The following is a 21654-nucleotide window of genomic DNA, read 5'->3' as shown; positions in this document are numbered from 1 at the left end:
GAGGAGGGAGGTATCGGAGTCAGAGGCGTAGTCGACTTCGTCCCGGCCATGGAGGAGGCGCAGCCGCTGCCGCAGCACGAGCTGCCGCTCTGCGACAGCCTCATTATCTGGGTGAGTGTGAGGGGGCCGAGGGGCCTGGCTCTCCGCAGGTGAGCTGTGGAGGAGCGCGGGCCATCAGCTCGTGGCCAGGTACCCAGCCTTCCGCACTGCTTGTCGCCCTTGACCTCGAGAGTGCCACCTGCGGCGCAGGGCAGGTGTGTGGGTGCGTGTGTTTGTGTCCCGCGATGTGGGTAAAGGAAGCTCTGAGGGTCTGGCCAGAGGGTACGATCTGGATGGTGGCCCTGGCAGCTTTGACAGGAGCCTTGCCCATCGCCCTTACCTCTTCCCGCTGGGTTTTCGCTCCCTGCCTGACCCCCACCCCAAGCCCTGAACTTTCTGGCTAACCTACTCTCCTCTTCCCTCTGATTGGTAGCCTTCTTTTGATAGTGAAGACCTGCTCCAAAACCCAACCTCCACCCCTAACCACCTTGTTCTGGTTAGACGCAGGTGGCTAGCTGTTGTAGCTCCTGGATTGGTGCTGCTTTAGGACTCTAGGGCGTTAGATTTTCTAGATGCTACTTAAAAGATATTTCCGTGTTATTTCCAGTGTGGAGAAAAAGCTGTCTTGGGAGAGGGAACTCCTTCCCCCCCTTTTTTTTTTACTGGGCCCTCTCCCCGTCCAAATAGCATTTTCTTTAAAGGAAAGGATTTGTCATTTCCGTGTGCAGTTTATCCGTGTTTACGATTTGTGTTCAGTTGTGCTGGCTTTCGAGAAGTAGGATTTATTTCCAGATTTTACAACATTCCAGTGAACAAATTATCTTACCACTTGGAGCTGCTTAGATATCAGAGAACTGATATCCTGGTAGAGTTCTTAGCCCATATTCTGCAAGGATGGTGCTTGATGGTTGACAAGGTGATGTTGATGATGCTCACCCCCAAACCAATTGTTCAGTTGTGTGCAGGGGAACATGTGAAGAATGGTATGTAAACAGACTGGACCAGGAGGCCTTAATCTGTTGATGAGATTCCTTAGCCATCTTTTAATGCATGTAATCCCAAAGAATTGAGAAATCTGAAAGGCAGAGAAACTAAACTTAATCTGAAAGATTTCTGGAAGTGTATCAAATCTATTGGAAATAACTATAATTTAAAGCAATTGCATGCTGGAAGTAAATAAGTTTTACTTTAAGTAGAATGCATATATCTCAGGTTTCTGAATTAAAAGCAGTTTGCTAATGGTTAATCTGTGTTTTCATTTAAAATAGGAGATTTGGATGCTATATTTAAGACTGTCATGAAGTAAGGCAACATTACTTTTGATGATATGTTTTATTAAAACAAGTGGCTAATTAAAGGGTGTTTCCTAATCTGTTCCATTGTGCTCTAAACATCATCTGACTGAAATAGTAATCTTTGTCTTTATGATGTCATCGACTTCAATGTGAGGTGGTGAACTACAGGATTTTCTTGAACTGTATTGTGATATTTTGTTATGTGACTGTATATATTCTTTTAATTTATTGACTTCCTATTTAGTATAAACCTCTGAGAAAGGCATATATCATTTTTAATTGGATCAGTAGGCAAAGCTGTGTATAATTACAATGGAAGGCAAAATTCTTTAAAATTTGAAAAAAATATTATAAAGCAAACAAGAAATTGTAGATGACAGAGTGCCATCTAACAGTAATGTCTCATTTGACTATAAATTGAAGGGAGGTAAAAGAAGATACACATTTGTCAGGATATCCCTGGCCTCCTAATGTGCTGATAAGTAATGGTATGTGTTAAGGAGAAGTATTGGAATATATATAGTAAAAGAAAAAAAAAAAAACACCATATGATAGGACCATATCATGACAGTGAGAAGAACATTGGGAGTAACCATTCTTTTAGTACTAGAGCAGTGGAGCTAATGTTAATAGAATCAGAGAAATCATCAAGAAAATTTGGTTAGGCAAAGGGGTGCCTCTTTTGATAATTTTTGAAGGGTTGTATTTTATGATTTGGAACTCTTCTTGAAATGTTTCTTAGAAATGTACTGCTGCTTAGCAGAAAATTCAGGGATAAAGAATAAATGTGGGCATTATTTGCATAATGGAAGGAATGTGTGAGTTTGAAGAAGTATTTGCACGAAGTTGACTTTGATTTTGCTAATTAGTAAACTAATTAGATTAGTTTACTTTTGTTTTATTTCAAAACATTATTTCTGTGATGTTGGAAATTTATTTCTTGTATTTGGGCTTTACTTTCACCAGTAATAGTAGGGCATTGGACCACATGTTTCAAATGATTCTCTTGGTTCTTGTACATTTTGTCAAGCAGATGAAGGGGGGGGGGGAAGTGTGCAAAATAAGTAGATTACTAAGCAATCTTGCTGAAATGAGTAGTTAAAGGAGGAAAATATGAAGACAAAGTTGATTTAAGATTGAGCTTTTCTTGGCTGTCAATTGTGAAAACTCAGTTTCTGGGATGTTTATATTAAAGCAGCTCAGGAACAATAATTCACATTATTTTCACATTTCTTATTATTTGCTTTATTTGGAAATATCAAAGAAAGCAAGGTAGTTATTTGCTAGAATGCTGTATTTTATGATGGATACCTGTGGAAGCCTACTCTGTCCTTTTTGGGTCACTCACTAAAGAGACTTTTGCTTCTTTAGCCCTGTGAAGAGTCCTGTGAAAAAGATGCATTCTCTTTTGTCCCTCTGCTTTGGCCTTACTCCACCCACTGCACGTTTAAATTCATTCACTATTCTTCATTATAAAGTCTTTCAATTTAGCCAAATGAAATTATATTCTCTGTTATTTACTTACTTTGCAGCTATTTTCAGAACTTCCAGGAGACACCCCAGTGTTCATGGCAATAAGGCAGAGAAACTGATTTTAATCTAAACATAGAGGGCAAGGAGGCAACTCCTTAGCATTTATATTTCATTCATATATCTCTTTACTATTTTGCCTAATATTCTGTGCCTCTGAAATTGTCCTTTTAAAATCATGAATCATATATATTTTGTAAAAAGTTAATGATTTGAGTTTTAATTTACAATTAAAAGCTAGTGTGTAAGTAGGAAAGTTGAAAAATGGGAGCTATGGTTTATTTTCCGTTTAAAGATGCCTTAAGTCCTGTGGGTTATTTTCATGATAGATTACTCTGTTGCAAAATTTTTCTGATTTTATGTAGCAGATGTTTCATGTATTCATCCTGTTCCCTCTTTCTCTAAGTCAACATTACACTTATTTCTTTATGCCATTGCTCTCCATTTTATTAACAGGACCGTTGCAGGAACTGATCTCCTTGACCAGAGAATAAAGCTGCTTTGAGTTACTATGATAGTTCTCCAAAATATATAAAAGATGTCACTGTCTTCCTTAGTACTCTCAATTATTTTTCATCAACTAGAGAATGTTTTCAAAAATTGACATGCATAAGAATCACTTAGGAATCATCTGATTTAATATGTCTATAGATTCTGATAAATATTTGTCCTAGACCCCCACACTTTAAGAAACCCTAACTCACACCTAAGTGCACTAACAGCTATGAGCTTATTATTTGTGCTAGCCAATATCTAAGTATGTTTGCTATTTCATTTAATTTTACCAACCATCTTGTGAGAGAAACTATTAGATGATGCAACTAAGGATAAAATAAGTCCCAAGTTTCTTATCATGACCCTCTTGCATCCTGACTTCTGCTGTTTCTTTAATCCTTTGATCATTGCCCATTTCTATCCTCCTTTGTACTACAAATACATGTTCCCTAAAAATACCATTGCTTCACATGTATCTATGGTTTTATTATATTCCTACTTCCTAAAGCTCCTTCCTGAAGCCCTTTCTTTACTTAGAAAATATTGTATTCAGTCCTCATGTCCTTCCATTATGAATCTTCTCTAAGAAGTCTTTTCTAAATGCAGACCCTAATTAGATTAGTTTACTTTTGTTTTATTTCAAAACATTTTGTGTATACTGAAATCATGAAACATTATCTGAAAATTATTTCCATCTTTTCCTTCTCACCTTAACTCTTGACTGAAACTACTTTAAGTGTAGAAAAGGGTGATTTTTCTTTTGTAACCCCATCCTGTACAACAGTATCTCATATAGAGTAGAAACTCAGTAAAGTGTCTCTGTGTACTTTGAAAGTAACTGTGGCTGTCTTTTATCTGCTTGTGTCATTGTATTAGAGTAAAAGAGACAGACTTGTAGAACCTCAGAATACTTAGAGCCTCTTTTGGTGAATTATGGTGGGAGAGAATTCTGTTGGTTTATAGTAGTTAAATTGGTAAACTTAGGAAATTACAAGTGAATAGTGAAGGAGATGAATGTGTGTGGAGAAAAGTTTCATAATATGATTAGATTTCTAGAAAGCATATTATCCATCTTAGCTTTGTTATAAATTGCTTTCTGAATATTTTTCTATCTTGTATTTGCTTTTGTGAAAAAAAGTCATCATTCTACTTCCCTTTTTAATATGTGTATTAACGTTTAGTACACAGAAAAGTTAATACATTTGAAAAGTTAGTCATATCTAAAACCAAACTGGATGGAAAAACTTGTCATGGTGGATGGGCCCTTGATCCCTCATGCTATAATGCTAATTATTGATAATAATAAGAAGTCCTATTTTATTTCAGAGTTTATGAATAAACTGTAAATAGTTTTAGGCTTGACATTTCTAGCCTATGTTTTCCTATCAAATGATATGAGTAAAGTTTTTAACTCATGAGTGTTGTGTTATCTTAAAAGTTCTTTTTCTGATATTCTCCTGAAAATAGATTAAAGACTATAGTTGTATAACCGGCTTTGTATTATTCAGAAGCTCTGAATTACCTACACATGGCGTGAATGCATCCTTTACTATATTAGGCATGATTTTATGAAATGTTAAGTGTTTATATTTATAAAAATATTATATACCCACAGAAATCTATTAATATAGCTTCATTTGATTGGCAGGGTATGTTTTTAAATAAAAAAGACAATTTTTAGCTGTTTTCTGTTTATTCTATAATACTATTCTTTAGGGATAATGAAGCAGTAATGTCATTTGCTTTATGTCATTTTAGCTGCAGACATTCAAGACTGCCTCGCCTTGTCAAGATGTTAAACAGCTGACTAATGGAGTTGCCATGGCACAAGTTCTTCATCAAATGTGAGTAGTGATCAAACTTTGCCTGAAAAGAATTGGAAACCCAATACTAAGGAAGAGCAAACACCTAGACTTATTCTAAAGATTATTGAAATTTTATCCTGTTTGATGATGTATTCAGACCTATGGTACCAAGGAATCCTTAAAACCAGAGAACAGTTTGCCAGATTTGAAAAGTTTATTTCTTAAACATTTTGAACAGTTTACTTCTTGCTTGTTCATGGAGATACATCTTAACTAAATAAATGATTAACATTCTTTATTCAAGAGATCTTATTTTACATTTGTTCTGGACATGTTTGCAAATTAATAATAACTATAAAAGAAAAAGACTAAACTAATGATATATTTGCTTATGATATTTCTTAATGTGATATTAACATTTTAAAGTTTCAGTTTATGGAAATTGTTATCATAGAGATTACTGAAACATAAAATACTGTATTTAAAAATATTTAAAATCTATGAACAATGAGTTTTTATTAATATTTTTTATTTATTTCTGAGTTTTTATTTTTATTTCAATAGTAAAATAATGTATGAGTGAAATCTGAAGTCACAGATGTTGGGCATCCTTAACTAATAAAGTGATTCTGTGTGAACTAGATCCACTTATATAATTATATCAAAATTTCCTAATATTTGCCAAACATAAGGGTTTCAGTGTATAGATTGAACTCTACTCTTACTAGGACAGATAGGATCAATTCTGTACTCATAATTTATTAATTGATGAACATGATGACTTTATATTAGCTTACTTTGAGACCAGAATTCTATCTCTGCTGTATTGTTCTATTGTCAGTTATTGTTTATTTAATCATTACTACCATCTTATAAAGGTTTGCTGTAATTCACATTATTGGGTTTGCAAAAACTCTTGCCTTTCTCAGAAAAGCAACTTAAATGATATTAAAATCCTAGTTATTTGGAATCTTCAGAATAATCTTAGATTTTAGAGTTAACCCCAAATAAACATTTTGAAAGAAAAATACTTAACATTTTGGGCAATGGAAAGAGAGTAGCAGTCATTATAGAATATGTCTTACCTCTCCTGCAAAATATTTCTTAAATATTTTATTTATATCCTGATTGATTTCAAAATTATTTAACTGGTCAGAGTCAACAATCTCAACATGGTCCTTTCTTGATGATTTTGGAAAATCATCATTGTTTTTTGTTGTTAGAATATACACCTTGATTCCTCTTTGTGTGATATATTGTGGTTGGTATGAACGTAAGACTAGTGTTATTTCCACAGTGCCATCCAAAGAAATCCTTTCTTCCTTCCTTCCTTCCTTTCTTTCGTTAGTTGTAGATGGACACATTATCTTTGTTTCATTTATTTATTTATTTTTATATGGTGCTGAGGATCAAACCCAGTGCCTCACACATGGGAGGCAAGCGCTCAACCACTGAGCTACAACCCCAGCCCCCAAAGATGTCATTTCTGTATTATTGGAAGCTTTTGATAGCTCTATTAGATTTATGCCATGAAATAATAGAAGAGACCTAATTTTTTTTAACCATGATTTGATGTATATGCCTCTTTGACCTCTTTGTTTTTGCTTTTTTTTTTTTTTTTTTAACCTGTTTTTATATGTTACATGTCTAAGCCTTATCATTCAGGGGATATTTTATACCCCTTTCCATTTTGGAGCTTTTCAGAAGCCTGAATGCTGAGTAGTGAGACTTAAAGCATACATCTTCCCTTGGTTGGATCACAGTATCAATATCCCTGTTCAGAGGGCTAATTTTATAATATTTCTTTGAACATTGCAAAGTACTTTATATTTTACAATTTGTAACAAATGTTATTGGTGACTCATCAAATCACAGTAAAGATTGTTACTGAAAGTGAGAAGAGAAATTCTGCTTTTTAAAGATGTAGCAAAATCATAGATAATTATTTATGGTGAGCCTTTAGGCATATTAGATAGATATTATTATATATAGATACGCTTCTAAATAATAAACTCTTGAAAAGTGGTGTTCAGGCTATTAAGACTTAGATATGGGGAGTCAGGGAGTTGTTACTAGGGTTCTTCAGTTTCTTAATTATTATCCTGAGTTTGAATATATAGTAAGTATCTATCTTTTAAAAATGCCTGTCGAAGCTTCTGTTATTTAAAAAACATGTGAAGAAAAACTGTAACTACAGTGTTATTAGTTTTTTACGGCTGCCATAACAAAGTACCACAGACGGGGTGTCTTAAAACAACCAAAATTTTAAAAAAAAGCAACAAGAACAACAAAAAAGCAAAACAACAATAACCAAAATTAATTCTTACATAGTTCTAGAACCTTAAAGGACTAAAAGTATTGGCTGGGCCATGCTCCCTGAAAAGCCTCTAGCAGATCTTTCCTTCCAGTCCAGCTTCTGGTAGTCTCAGGCATTCCTTGGTTGGTGACAGCATAACTTCAACCTCTGCTCTGTCTTCACGTAGCCATCTTCCCACCATGCCTGCATTTGTGTCTCTTCTCTCATAAGAGCAACTGTCATATTGGTTTGGGACCCATCCAAATTCATCATGATTTCAATTAGCTTGATTATACCTTTGAAGAAGCTATTTTCATATAAGGTCATGTTCACAGATACCAGAGGTTAGAACTTAAACATCTTTTTGGGGGACATGGTACTACTTCCAAGAAGTGTGAAGAATGCAAGCCACTTCCCCAAAAGAACGGCTTAGTTTTTCACTTAAGGAACCAGATAACCTCTATGCTTGTTACTGTTGTCTTTGGATATTTTTTTTGCAAGAGAGAGGAGTGAAAAAGAATGTTTAATATTTAAAAACCTTAAGCATCATGCATTTATTTGTTCATTCAGAAAATATTTGAGCATTTAATTTGATACAATGTGATAACCAAATCTTAGTAATTACTAAATACATCATTATATACCCCATTAGATAGATTATTTCATTAAACTTTTAGTATTCTATGGGGTAGATATTATTTTTGTATCCTCAGCTTATACAAGACAACATAGGTGTAGAGAAGTGTCGTTGAATTTTGGAAAGTCAAATAATGAGAAAATCTGCAAAGCTAGGATTTGTTCAGTTTGGTTGGACTCCAAAATCATTGCTCTTAATCAGCTTCAATACTTGATATTAAGTATCTTGAACCCCTTTTGATAGGTTTTTAATTTGGAGTATTAACAAAATGAAAGTTCATATGTGTGTGTCCAAAATACAGATCACATTTTGCTGTATTGATAATCACAGAAGGTTTTTTGATTATTGAAGAAAAAATAGTCTCAGGGTATTCATTTAGGGACACAACTATTATTTATAGTAACCAGTTAGATATTAATTACTATCTGAATTTAGTTAATAAAATTGTTGAAGACAAATATCGTGGGTGGAGTTAAAAAATTATGTAGTGTTTTTTTTTTTAACAGTTTTATTAGAAAATAACTGGATTACATTTTACTTAGTCATTTATTCCCTTTCTTATTTGGTGTTCCTTGAATGGCTTTGAAGTTCTAAGAAATATAAGAAAAGCAGGATTACATTTTACTTAGTCATTTATTCCCTTTCTTATTTGGTGTTCCTTGAGAGGCTTTGAAGTTCTAAGAAATATAAGAAAAGCAGTTCATTGTTGGGGGGACCAGAGGTATACAGATGTGGCAAAGCAAAAAAAAAAAAAAAAGGAGGAGGAGAAAGAAAGAAAAGTTATATCAGTTATTTCCAAAGATTTCTGAGGTTGAATATCAAGTTTCATAGTGGCTGCCATCATAATTGTTTGAAAAGGTGTGAATTTGCTTATAAGAAAGAAAGTAGGAAATTTATTCTTATGGAGAAATTTGAAAGTATTTCTCAGGGATAGAGTTGATTTGGAATGGAAAGGATATGGAAAAATGTAAGATAAAAGGATGATTATTTTGAAAAAGTTAGATAACAAGAATAGATAATCTTTAAGTTCAATTTCTAAAACTAATTACAGCGTAAAATCATATACTTAGATATCCGTGTGTGTGTGTGTGTGTGTGTGTGTGTGTGTGAGTGTGAGAGAGAGAGAGAGAGAGAGAAAGAGTTTTATAGTCAGGGTTCTACAGAGAAGCAGGACCAATGAGGTAGATGTCTGTGTGCATGTGCATGAGTATATACAAACAAACACATACACAAATATTTATTTTAAGGGATTGGCTCATGCTTTTGCAAAGACTTGCATGTCCAAAATCTGTGCGGTAAATCAGCAGACTGGAGACCTGGAGAAGAACAGCCAGAGTCATTAGTCAGTCTGCTGGCAGAATTTGCTCTGTCTTGAAGTGTTTCTTGAGACCCTCCACTGATTGGATAAGACCCACTTAAATTATGGAGAGTAATATGCTTTACTCAGTCTACTGATTTTAAATGTTAGTCTTATCTGAAAAATAAATCACATCATCAAAGATTGACCAAATTTCTGAGTATGGTGGTCCAGCCAAGTTAACACATAAAATTGTTCATTACAGCTGGTCTTTTTTTCTAGGACTTTTTTATTACTTAGTCTAATGAAAAGGAAAATAATATGATTCATTAAATTTAGTCATTTCAAATAAATACCTGGTTAGCAGTTCATAATTTTATTTTTAGCTAAGCTGTTTTGGTAATTGTAGTTTTGGCATTTGGAAAAAGTTGATTAAAACTAACATAAATTTACTCAAAAGAAAATAGTTACAAATTCCAAATGAATGAGGCGAAAATGGCGAAGCCATTTTTTTATTTACTGCATGAAAGTGGTACGTTCTCTACTAGAACATATAAAGCAGAATGATTTCAGAAAGGCTAAGCAAAGTGTTAAAAATTTTCAGTTTTGCATATTGAAATTTAAGACAAACTTTGGGAAAGAACCTCTTTTTTTCCCCTCATATTATAGCTAAACCATCCATCAAGTAAAAATTTAGATGAGACTTTTAAGATCTCTTTAGCACTAACATTCTGTGATATTATAGCTTAAACTGTTAGAGCCTTTATCTTATTCTTCCTTGAGTATAATTATTTGTGCTCTTTATTTTCTTCCATTAATAGCTATTATTTCTGAGTCAAAATAGTAAATTATTCATTTTCATATTAATCTCCCTCATCTCTTTGCTCAGAACAAGGATCCAAATATTTGTCTAGAATGTAATCTGTTAATATAATTACATATAGTTCATTATATACAGTCAAATGTTTTCTTTAAAACCTTATTAAATATATAGTTTTTGCATAGCAATTATTTGTCTTTACGTTCAATATCAATGCATAACTTTACTCCTAATTAAAGCTAAATTTGTTTGTAGATTCCTCAGTTAAATTCATTTTATTCCTTTTTCACTCAAATAGCTTCATTTTGTGCTTCACTATATACTAGTCACCTATGGCAAATTACTTTCCCTCTCTCATTCTCAATTCCCTGAATAGGAAGACTGAGAAAAATAATATATCCTTTGCCAAGTTACTGTGATGTTTGAATAAAATAACATGGAAGAACATCAAGCACAGTGCTTAATACGTAGTACTCACTCATTAAAATGTTGATTTTCTTTTTACCCCTTCATGGGTGGTATTTTAGACCTTCCTGTTAGCAGGGCCTCGTATAAAATGTTTAGTACATGTTTGTCAAATTTAAGGTGTCAATGACTTAAATAATTTAGTGTGAGTAGTTCCAAATGAAATTCTTTAGAATCACAGAAAATTTCTTGGGTTCATTTAAACCTTTCCTAATCTCATGAAGGATAAATTTTAAGCTGTAAAGTTAAGTTCTCTGTTGATCAGTTTGGTATTTTTCATGTAATAAAAGCATTTTAACCTTTAGCTTTTATATTTTTGTTTTAGTGATATAGCTTGGTTCAATGAATCTTGGTTAAGCCGAATTAAAGAGGATGTTGGGGACAACTGGAGAATAAAGGTATGAAGAATAAATGGGAGTAACACCTTATTCTAAATGGTGGTCCTAAAATTTGCACAAAACTTGACTAAATCCTTTTTAAAAAGTTAACTTGTGAGTGCATTTTATTGTTTATAGCTTGAATTTTGGACACACATATGCTGTCATGTAACTATCATCATAATTAAATATAGAGCATTTCGATTAAATAAAAATATGCACTTAGATTTCTTCCCACTTAATCTTCACCTCCTTACCCTATGTCTGGCCCCAAATAGCTACAGATCTGCTATCTGCTTTTGAAACTATAGATTTCATTTCTAGAATTCCACAAAAATGTAACCATAGAATGTGTACTATTTGTGCCTGGTTTCTTTGACTCATTATGTTTTTGAGATTCATTCCCTCGTTCATATTGCCTATATTAGTTTTTTTTTTGTGTGTGTGTATACTATTTTTTTACTTTGATATCATCACAGTTTATTTAGCTCTTCACCTGTTGATGGATGTTTGAATTGTTTGGGATTTTAGCTATTAAGATTATAACTGCAGTGAATATTCACATATTAGTCTTTGCTTAAAATATTTTAATTTTTTGGGGGAAAATTCTTGAGTGGAATTGCTAAATTTTATAAGTATATTTAATCTTAGTAGAAACTGAAAAAATGATTTTCTATTTTAAAAACCATTTTTCTTTTCTCAGTTTTGTGTCTTATAGGGTGTATGTTTCATATAAATTGTTTTATTTGTTGGCATATAATTGTTTTAAACAAGCTGGGCATGGTGGCACGCACCTGTAATCCCAGCAAGTTGGGAGGCTAAGACAGGAGGATTGCAAGCTCAAGACTAGTCTCAGCAACTTAGTGAGACTGTCTCAAAATTAAAAAAAAAAGTAACAGGATTGGGAATGTAATAAAAACATTTTAATCTTTAGCTTTATATTTTTATTTTAGTGGTATAGCTTGGTCTTTTATATGTATGTATAGCTCAGTGGCTATCCCCCACCCCTCAAAAAACTGTTCCTAACTATTATGCTAATAATATGCTAATGACCATGATCTTTAAGTGATGTATGATCTTTCTTTGCTAAAATTAGTATGTTTTAAAAATTTTCTCCTTAATGTCTTAACGTTTTTCAGTTTTGTTTTTTCAAATAACTGTTTTCTATTTAATTCATTTTCTATTTGATCTTTCTTATTTCCTTTCTTTTACTTAACATATGTTCTTCTTTTTTCTTGCTTTGTAAAGTGGAAGCTTAAGTATTAAATTTTAGGCCTTTTCCCCACCCCCAATACTAAATATTGCTTAAGCCACATCTTATGCATTTTAATGTACTATGTTCTGATTTTCATTCAGTCTAAAATATTTGGTAATTTCCCTTGTGATTTCTCTTTTAACCTATGGGTAAATTAGAAGTAGGTAGTTCAAATTCTAAATACCTTTTTTTAAAATTGATTGAGTTCTAATTTAATTCCATTTTTCTCTGGGAACATACCTGCATCAATGCAAGAAATTTTTTTTACATTTACTGGGACTTACATTATAACCTAACTATTGGTAAATGTTTAATATGCACTTGAAAACAATGTGTGTTTTTTAAGTTGTTCCATGAATGTGGATTACATCAAAATTGTTGATACTTTTGTGTATATTTTATATCTTTATTTTTTGTTTAATTATTTTATCAGTTACATAGAAAGGAGTCCTTAAATCTCTAAAGTTGATTGTGATTTTGTCTATTTTTTAAAAAAATTCTTTTTATTTTTATATTATACATTTTGAATTTCTATTAGGTTTATTGCACATTGTATTTTTGTAATTTCTTGCTAAAGAACTGTACCACGATTTTTTTATCAGGGGAAAGTTTTATTGTCTTTCACCTTGGCATAGGTTTTCTTTCATTATTAATATGAAAAAAATTTATTTCATATTCTTTTTTGTTTCTTGTCACTTTAGGCTAGTAACTTAAAGAAAGTACTTCAAGGAATTATGAGTTACTACCATGAGGTATGAAAAAGATCTGCCTTCAAATACAAAATGCTATGTGATAATTATATTGACCCTGAGAAATGGCTTGGCTTTTTATTTGTAATATTTTATCATAATTCACAATCAAAATATTGCCATTTTTAGAGAACTCAAATTTTGTGAAAATTATTAGGTTTAAAGTCTAAATATATTGTATTCGCAAAAAACACTTACTTTGTTGATGCTATTTAAATTATTTTTTCAAATAGAATTTATTGCTTAATGATCAACAGTTTTGACTTAATTTTGCCAACTGGTTTTGATAAGTAATTATTGATTTGGCATTTGTTAATTTATCTGAGTTGTTTCATAAACCTAATTATAATTAATTTTCCTTTTAATAGTTAAATGTAGTAAACTATTTGTAGCCTACATAAGTGAGTGATATGTTGTATTATTTTGATTCTACAGTTTTTGGGGCAGCAGATTTCTGAAGAACTTATTCCCGATTTAAACCAAATAACTGAATGTTCGAATTCTGTGGAGCTTGGGAGGTTGCTACAGCTTATTTTAGGTTGTGCGGTAAACTGTGAAAAGAAGCAAGGTAAGTAAAATTCAGTCAACTGAGGAATTCTACTTTTAAAAAACTACTTCTGTTGCCAGCATTTACAAGGTTGCATTTAACTTTACTATTTAATTTTGGCTGAAAGCACCTTGAAATGTAAAATTGAGATCTGAAATCTAGCCCTTCTCTGCCATTGAAAAGCTACATATCTTGAGTGTCCTAAATGTACCTGGATTCTGATATTCAGTGGCTAAATTAAATGTATCTTAGCATAAGATGGTTTAAGTATCTAGTGCTTGGTTTAATTAATCCAGTTCTTAGAATTTAAGTAGATATTCAGTGAATTGTACTTATTCATCCAGTAGTTTATATTTACGTAAGAACCTGAGGTTGATTTAGTTTTTCATAAATAAATATTCAGTTACTAAATTATAATCCAAGCTTCTTCAGATACTGTTCTCCTGTTTTTTTTAGAAGAATACCTGTCCAGTGTATCATGATAAGCAGTCTGATAATATAATGAAATTGGTGTGTTATATTTGTATGTTCAAACATAGTGGTCCATATCCTGCTGAGTACAAAAATATCACTTATGGTTACATGAAATGAATAAAATGATGAACTGAGGAGACCCAAATCTCCTTCCCTGTGTCAATCTGGGTGGTGACAATTTTGATGCTGATTTTTTTTTTTCATGATTTAATATAAACTTGGTCTTAATATGCCACCTTTATTGAAGAATTTTGGTTGCTTAATTTTGTAAAAATACTTCAAGATTTTAGAAACCGCATTCAACATCATCTAACTGATGAAGGAAGGATACAAAACAGTAATTTCAATAAGAATTAACTCATAAAGGGTAAAAGAAAATGACATGTAATCAATGGTAGTTTATCAACTTAAAAAGAGATAAGATATCAGAAAACTTATATTAAGTTGCATCTCTTTATATCTTTTCATATTCCTCTTTATCATTAAAGTACTTTTTGGGGGGGCAAGTAAGTACTTATTTATAGACTTTTATTCCTCATGAAAAATGTCAAAAGATCTCTTATTGGATATTTTCATAAAATTGAGGGATATTTGTTTATGGAATTTTAAAACTTTCCAGAATATTTAGTCACATTCTGACAAGTAGTAATTCATGTATAACTCCAGTAATTGATACTTAGGCTGTAATTTTTCCTGAAAATGATGATTTTGTTGCATCCTGCAAAGTTCAATAAAATATGTAGAATGTAATAATGTAGTTCTAAGTACCACTGAGCAATTTTGTCTTCATATTTTTAAAAGGAAATTCAGTATCTGGATATACGGATGAAAGTTTAATAGGTAGTAAATATAAAGAAATAGCTCCATTTTGTTATTAAAAAATCAGGATTATCTAAGCATCTAATTGGATTTAGTTTTGAAAATGTCTGAATTCTCTTTTTAAGTGTGAGCAAATGAATGAAAAATCTATTAGTCATTAGACTAAAATTTAAAAACAAATCACATCCAGGTTATAAAACATCCTCCACACTTTTGTACTTTTGACATGAGACGTTATTTTCAAAATGATTCCAAGGTGTTACAACAATCTCAATCTTAAAAGAATGAACTGGTTTGGTTAAAAATTCTCTTCTTGATGGGAAAGGGGATTATTTTTATGAAGATTTCAGCAGACTTGAAACAATCCATTATGTAGAAAATCCATGGACAAGATATAATTCCATGGTCTGTGCATGCCCCTTAGCATTTAGTGGTCAGGTGCATACCAAGACTTATCAGACTCTATTCAAATCTTGGATTCACAAATGATAAGAAGATTTGGAGGACTTTTAGAAGTTTCCCAGAAGAATCGTTAAAGCAAACATAAGTATTAGAAAATAACAAGTCTTTAAAGTTTTAGAGTAGTTGTTTTAGCTGGAGGACATATATTTGAAGTGAATTTAAAACTGCAGATATATTAAGGGATCTTTCTTATGTTCCTCATTTCCTGTTGGGACAAATTGCCTTGACAATACTGCATGTGTATTTGTGGGAAGGTGAAAGGATCTCTTTGTGGTGAAATTTTCAGAGCAAGTGTTTACAGAAGGCTGTGTAAGTCACATTGGACGCCTTCCTGGAATAAAGTAAATAGGTGATAAATGAAACATTCTGGGCCTAAATTATTTTGAAATTAATTATAATTTTTTCCTTTTACCTTGTAAGAAAATTTGAGAATTTATTCTATGGGAAAAAAACATTTAAAAATATTGACATTTTCTGTTCTGCTTATTTGTTTTCTATAAATTTATTAGAAAATAATATCAAAATTTGGGGGCAGTCATTTTAGCTGGAGAACATACAATTCATAGTATTTATATGCTCATACACATTAGTGGACAAATAACATATTTGCATAAAAGATTTTTTGGTAAATGAATTTTTGTATCCTGTTGAATGTTAAGGTACTATGGGTAAAGCGTAGATTTTTTTCAGATTGAATTTTTTTTAAATCATAGAACATATTAAAAATATAATGACACTTGAAGAGTCTGTTCAACATGTGGTCATGACTGCTATTCAAGAGGTAAGTTATATCATATTCACGTAAGTATAAAAATCTTGAACTGTGTTATATAAAAGTTATAAATTTTGCGGGTGTTTGTATTTTTTCTTTTATAAACTCACCCTTTCCAGTGGTTTTACTTAGTCTTCTTAGTTTTTCTCCCAAAATATCATAAAAGACCTTAAGCCTAATTTTAGCATATCTGATTCTAAAAGCTGGTTGATAAATTAATGTTGTCAGGGTCTTTTAAATAACTTCCAGGAGAAGCAACCTTTGTGCAGATGGAAATTTTAATTACTTTCCTGACATTGTAGTTCATGTATACCATCTGTAGTTTGAGAATATTAGATTCATGAGCAAATATGGTAGTATTCAAGTTTTGGAGCCAAGTAGCCAAGGAATTAAGTGATCCTGATTATCTCAGGAGAGGCAAAAAATTCAGGATTCATGGGTCCAGTGTTTATTCTTTATCAGGCTAAAAGGCACAGATAAGGTGGAGTGCAAAGGAGATTAGAGAGAAAATAGAAGAAAAACACACTTTGGAAGGGGCTTAATCTAGGGGAAGATCACCCAGGGCTTCAGTAGCCTCCATATAGTCAGAGTTTGCATAAATAAGTCTGCCTTGCATGTGCAAAAAAGGTACTTTTAGAGGACCCTTCTTTACTTTTAAAATGACTTCTAAAATTAAGAATTTTGCCATATTACTCATTTAAAGGTTGTATTTTAAAAGTGTCAATTTATGCTACATAAAAATTGATTTTCAAAAGTTATTGTTCAGTTAATGTGTTCAATCTTATTCAGCAATTTTGGAACTTGTAATTTTTTATTACACAAATATTTTGAATATGTCTACATATTTCAAACACAATTTGTTCCTAATATCCTCATTAATATTCTTGAACATTATTATTTAATTAGCTCTCTAATAAAATTTTTATTTGGATAGTGTTCTAAGGATCTGCAAATTAAAGGGAAAAAAGCTAAATAAGAATCATTTTACTTTCCTTTTATATATTTTCCTTTAAAATATTATATTATTGTACTTATTTTTACTATTTTAATTTTCTAGTTGATGAGTAAAGAAATAATGAACTCTCCTACAAATGATGCTATTGGAGAATTAGAACAACAGGTGAGTATTTTAGCACATGAGGAAAATGTTCAGTGATACAAGTTCTTTCCCAATTATTTCCATAAGATTTATGTAGGAAAGCATGTTATAAAAATATTTTTTCACGGAACATAGTTTTTATGTATTTATATGCTCATATACATTAGTGGACAAATAATGTACTTGCATAAAGATCCAAACTAAATATTCTAATAAATTCCTTCATGAATGTGAATAGTAATGGTCTCTAGATTTTTTTCTGATCATTTTATAAGAGTTGAGTGTTATTGAATATTCATTCCTTCTGACATTTGTAATGCACATTTGGCTCATGCTAGATGGTGGTATAATTAAATAGTACACAATCTAAAAAATTCTGCTAAGTTTTAATTATAGTTTGAATAATAAGGTAGTATAATTTTTGTCACTCTTTCTATCCACTTTCCTCATATTGAAGAAATACCTTGAAGACTTCAGGTTTTGTTACAAGACAGTATACATGAGAAAAAAGCCCTATTCTCTTTTCATGTGTAACCCAATGGGTAAGAGAAGGGGCAAATACATCTTTAGACATTTGTTTATTTTTATTTATCTATTATAACATTGCTAGTCATTTCATGAAACATTTCAAATTTAATTATTTGATAAAATTTTTGTTTAAGTGTAAATATACTTTGTTCTTTCTGTTACAGAATTAAAAAAAATACCTCCTTAAAAAATTTTTAAATATTTCCCAAGGATTTACACAAAATTTTATTCTGTGGGATTTCAACTTTAAATGTTGATGTGACTGTGTATTATTTACACAGAGACGGCAAAATTGAGTAAATTTAAAAAAAAAACAAAACATTTCTAGTATCAGTGTGCTTATGTTGTAAGAATATTTTTTTCTATTTTTGTTAAACATGATTTCCTAAGAATTTGGATTCATATTTCAGCTTAAAAGGGCCTTGGAAGAACTTCAGGAGGCACTAGCAGAGAAAGAAGAGCTGAAACAAAGATGCCAAGAACTAGATATGCAGGTATGGACAAGAAATCTGATCAGAGCACAGTTCTTTCTTTGTTAATTAACTGGCAGCATGTTTTAGAAGTTGGGTTTCATTTTATGGAAGAAACATTAAAAGCATTTTTTACAAACTTTTGTATTCAAACATAAATATCTTAAATAATTTTCTCTGATAATTGAAAATCACTGGTCAATTTTTAAGAAAATCATTCTACTAATTAGAGATTTCAGCTATTTACATGAGGACTCAGTTGTGTATTTTATAAAATAGAAAAATTGCACTATTTGCTTCATAGTTGTTTTTAGATATTAAATGAGATAACTTATAGAAGTACCTATTAGTGCTAATTACTTATAGTATTTATAGTACTATTTATAGTAATACTTACTAGTAGTACCCCCAATAAATTAAAGTGCACACTCTTTTATTTATGTACACATACATATGTAATCTCTTATGCTTAGTTTGTTTTGCTTACATATATATCAATATGTATACATATAATTCTAGTACTCATAAATGAACTTGCTAGGAGCAGCAATAGTAGTTAAGGGGTAGACTGTCAAACCAGGCTATCTATTTTCAGAACCTGGCCATATTACCAGCTGATGTATGTCCTCAGACAAATTTCTTAATTTCTCTATACTTCAGTCCTCTTTTTGAGAAATGGAATCATGGTAGTATTTATCTCCCAAAGGGCTTTCAAGATTAAATGAACTAATATAAATAATCCTTAGGACCTGGCACAGAAGAACTATCTCTATGTTTGTGTTTATTGTTATTCTGTGAAAATACAAATATGAAAGTTGTGCAGTAAGACTAAAAAAAAAATGTTTAGAAAAGATTAAGTGTTAGGAGAGAGAAGATGGAAGATCAGAGAAAGGAAGCACTTCTGTAGTTCCCAGCACTAGACTTAAGACTTACAAAGTAGGAAGACTAATTCTAAGTGAGGTGAGTAGCTAAGGAAATTCATTGAAACTTAATAATAAACTGTAAAAAAAAATTCATAGAGCACCAAAAATTGATATATATATAATAATATATTTGTAAATATATTAAAAAATATAATAATATATTTGTACTAGTTTGGTTTCCAGAGGCGGCAGCTGAGCAGAGTGGGGAGTGGAGACAAAGGAAACAAAGTAGATAAATTAAAAAATAAAAACACTGGCTTGCGGAAACCCGTGGATTAGAGAAGAATGCTGATTTTAATGGACATGGTGTTGGTAGGTTAAGCTTAGGGAAAGGGAATCCAAAATAGATCACCCCAGGGGCGAGAAGCATTTTGTAGCACAGAAAATGTTGGTGAGTGTATGTAGCTTGTACATCTGTGAGCAGACATGGGACTGGGAATTCATAAAGGAAGTACCAGTAGCTGAGTAGAAAATTCCCAGAGGGTGCTCGAACCAGAGAGTCTTTAACAGGCACAAAGAAAATTTTACCTGGGCCATTCATCCTTTGGGTTCCAAGAGAGAAAGCTCCCATTGTTGCTCACACCCCATAAGAGCTAAAGGGAAGATACTAAAAGGAAGAATTTTACTGGAGGCACCCGAAATTTAGAAGTCCAACCAAGAATGGCAGGTCCTCAGAAATAGGGGGCATGGATCAAATCTCAAATACCTACCTACAGCATTCCAAAATTTTCCCAGATCCAAACCCTGACTTTTAGAACTTTAAATTTAGAGTTCTGCCTATCATCTACACTGCAGGATTACACCTATAGAGGAACCCCAAAACAAATCCCCAAAGTTCCAAAATAGAGGAAGTTCAACAGAAGAGTAATCTATTAAATGAGAATCAAGGCAGTATTAAATATAGCAAAAAATCAAAATGACAGGAAACCACAAACACATACCTGTACTAACTGAATGTTAATAGTCTCAATTTCCCAATTAAAAGACATAAATTAGCAGAAAGGATCAAAAAAAAAAAAACAAGATATAACTATATGCTTCTTGCAAGAGACTTGGGCAAAAACGCTCACAAGCTAAAGATCAAAGGATGGAAAAAAATACTCCATAGAAATGAAGTCTGAAAATCACCATACATACCTATTCCCATATCTGACAAAGCTGATTTCAAACCAAACAATCAGAAGAGCCAAGGCCACTACATTCTGGTAAAGGGATCAATTTTTATAACAAGAAAATATAATGATAGTAAATACATATGCCTTGAATGTCAGCACACCCAAATACATAAAACAAAATAAAACCCCTTGACATTAAATCTCAATAAACCTAACACAACGATATTGGGTGATTTCACACACATTTTTCACCAATAGTTCATCAAAACGTAAAATTAATAAAGGCATTTTCAACCTAAAGAAAAGTATAAATCAAATGAACCTAGTAGACATCTATAAAATATATTACCCTAAAACAGCTGACTTACCTTCTTGGTAGCTCAGGGAACTTATTTAAAAACAGACCATATCCTAGGTCATAATGTCATTCTTAGCAAATAATAAAATACATCAGTATAATACTATGTATCATATTGGAGCATACTGGAATGAAACTAGAAGTCAACAGCAAGAAAAATAATAGAAATCACATAAACACATGGAGATTGAACAACACTCTGAAGTGAGAGTAGAAATTGAGAAATCTTAGAAACAAGAATGGAGATAAAATGTATCAAAATCTCTAAAACAGTATAAAGAGCAGTTCTGAGGTAAATTTCTAGCATTGAGTGCCTCCATAAACAAACTTTGTTCTCCCTCAAGACCTTAAAAAGAAGACTAACACAAAATCATTAGAAGACAGGAATCTTGAGATTTGGAAGATGGCGGCGAGGGGAGTGCATTACCCCCGTGTGCTGCTTCACTGTGTGGGAGTATGACAAGTCAGGACGGCTAAAGGATATCTTGTTAGGAATTTCCAGCAATAGTGGGGTGCTCCGGAACCTGGAGGAAGGATTTCCATCGCACGAGGATCGGCTACGGGGACTCAAACGCGAGAGGTTTGTCGCACGGAGGGTAACTGCTTATTCAGCAAATCGCCCCGCGGCGAAAGTCTGCAGTGTGCGCTGGGATAGAGACGCAGGGTTACAGCGCTGCAGTTTCTGCCAGCCGCGCAAGCACCGTACTCAGGGCTGAATTCTGGGTTCCAGACGGGGTAAGGAAGCGGTCCTGCTTGGTTCTACACACCGGTCAGTCCACAGAGGAGGCCAGCAGCCACCATCTTGGTAAACTGACGTCACGTCCCCTGTTTTCGACTGACCGCAACTCATTCAGCCATAGATCAGGTAATTCCAGGCTACAATTCGCCTGTGGCTTGCAAACAGATTGCTAGGGTTCTGCGCCTGGGTGCTTCTAAGAACCTGAGCCTATCGGAGCGAACGCCGAGCGCGGGGCGCCCGAGTTCCGGCTCCCGGAATCGCCCCGCGGAGGCTGCTTCATGAACCCTG

The 21654-nt window shown here is 32.6% G+C and overlaps 1 protein-coding gene across 1 annotated transcript in view; it reads left to right on the top strand.

The window, feature by feature from the left end:
- The first annotated feature begins 6 nt into the window (after nt 1-6).
- Nucleotides 7-21654, top strand: part of Hook1 (hook microtubule tethering protein 1) — a 56629-nt gene continuing 34981 nt past the window's right edge. The window contains exons 1-8 of the mRNA XM_015484926.2: nt 7-111; nt 5118-5203; nt 11005-11077; nt 13013-13063; nt 13496-13628; nt 16076-16143; nt 17192-17254; nt 18172-18255. Of these exons, the coding sequence (XP_015340412.1) occupies nt 49-111; nt 5118-5203; nt 11005-11077; nt 13013-13063; nt 13496-13628; nt 16076-16143; nt 17192-17254; nt 18172-18255 (621 nt within the window). The 5' untranslated portion in view covers nt 7-48. The remainder of the gene's footprint in view (nt 112-5117; nt 5204-11004; nt 11078-13012; nt 13064-13495; nt 13629-16075; nt 16144-17191; nt 17255-18171; nt 18256-21654) is intronic.

Source organism: Marmota marmota, unplaced genomic scaffold (assembly GCF_001458135.2).
Source record: "Marmota marmota marmota unplaced genomic scaffold, marMar, whole genome shotgun sequence".
In the NCBI taxonomy this organism is placed as follows: Eukaryota; Metazoa; Chordata; class Mammalia; order Rodentia; family Sciuridae; genus Marmota; species Marmota marmota.
This window is presented reverse-complemented; position numbering and strand designations above follow the sequence as displayed.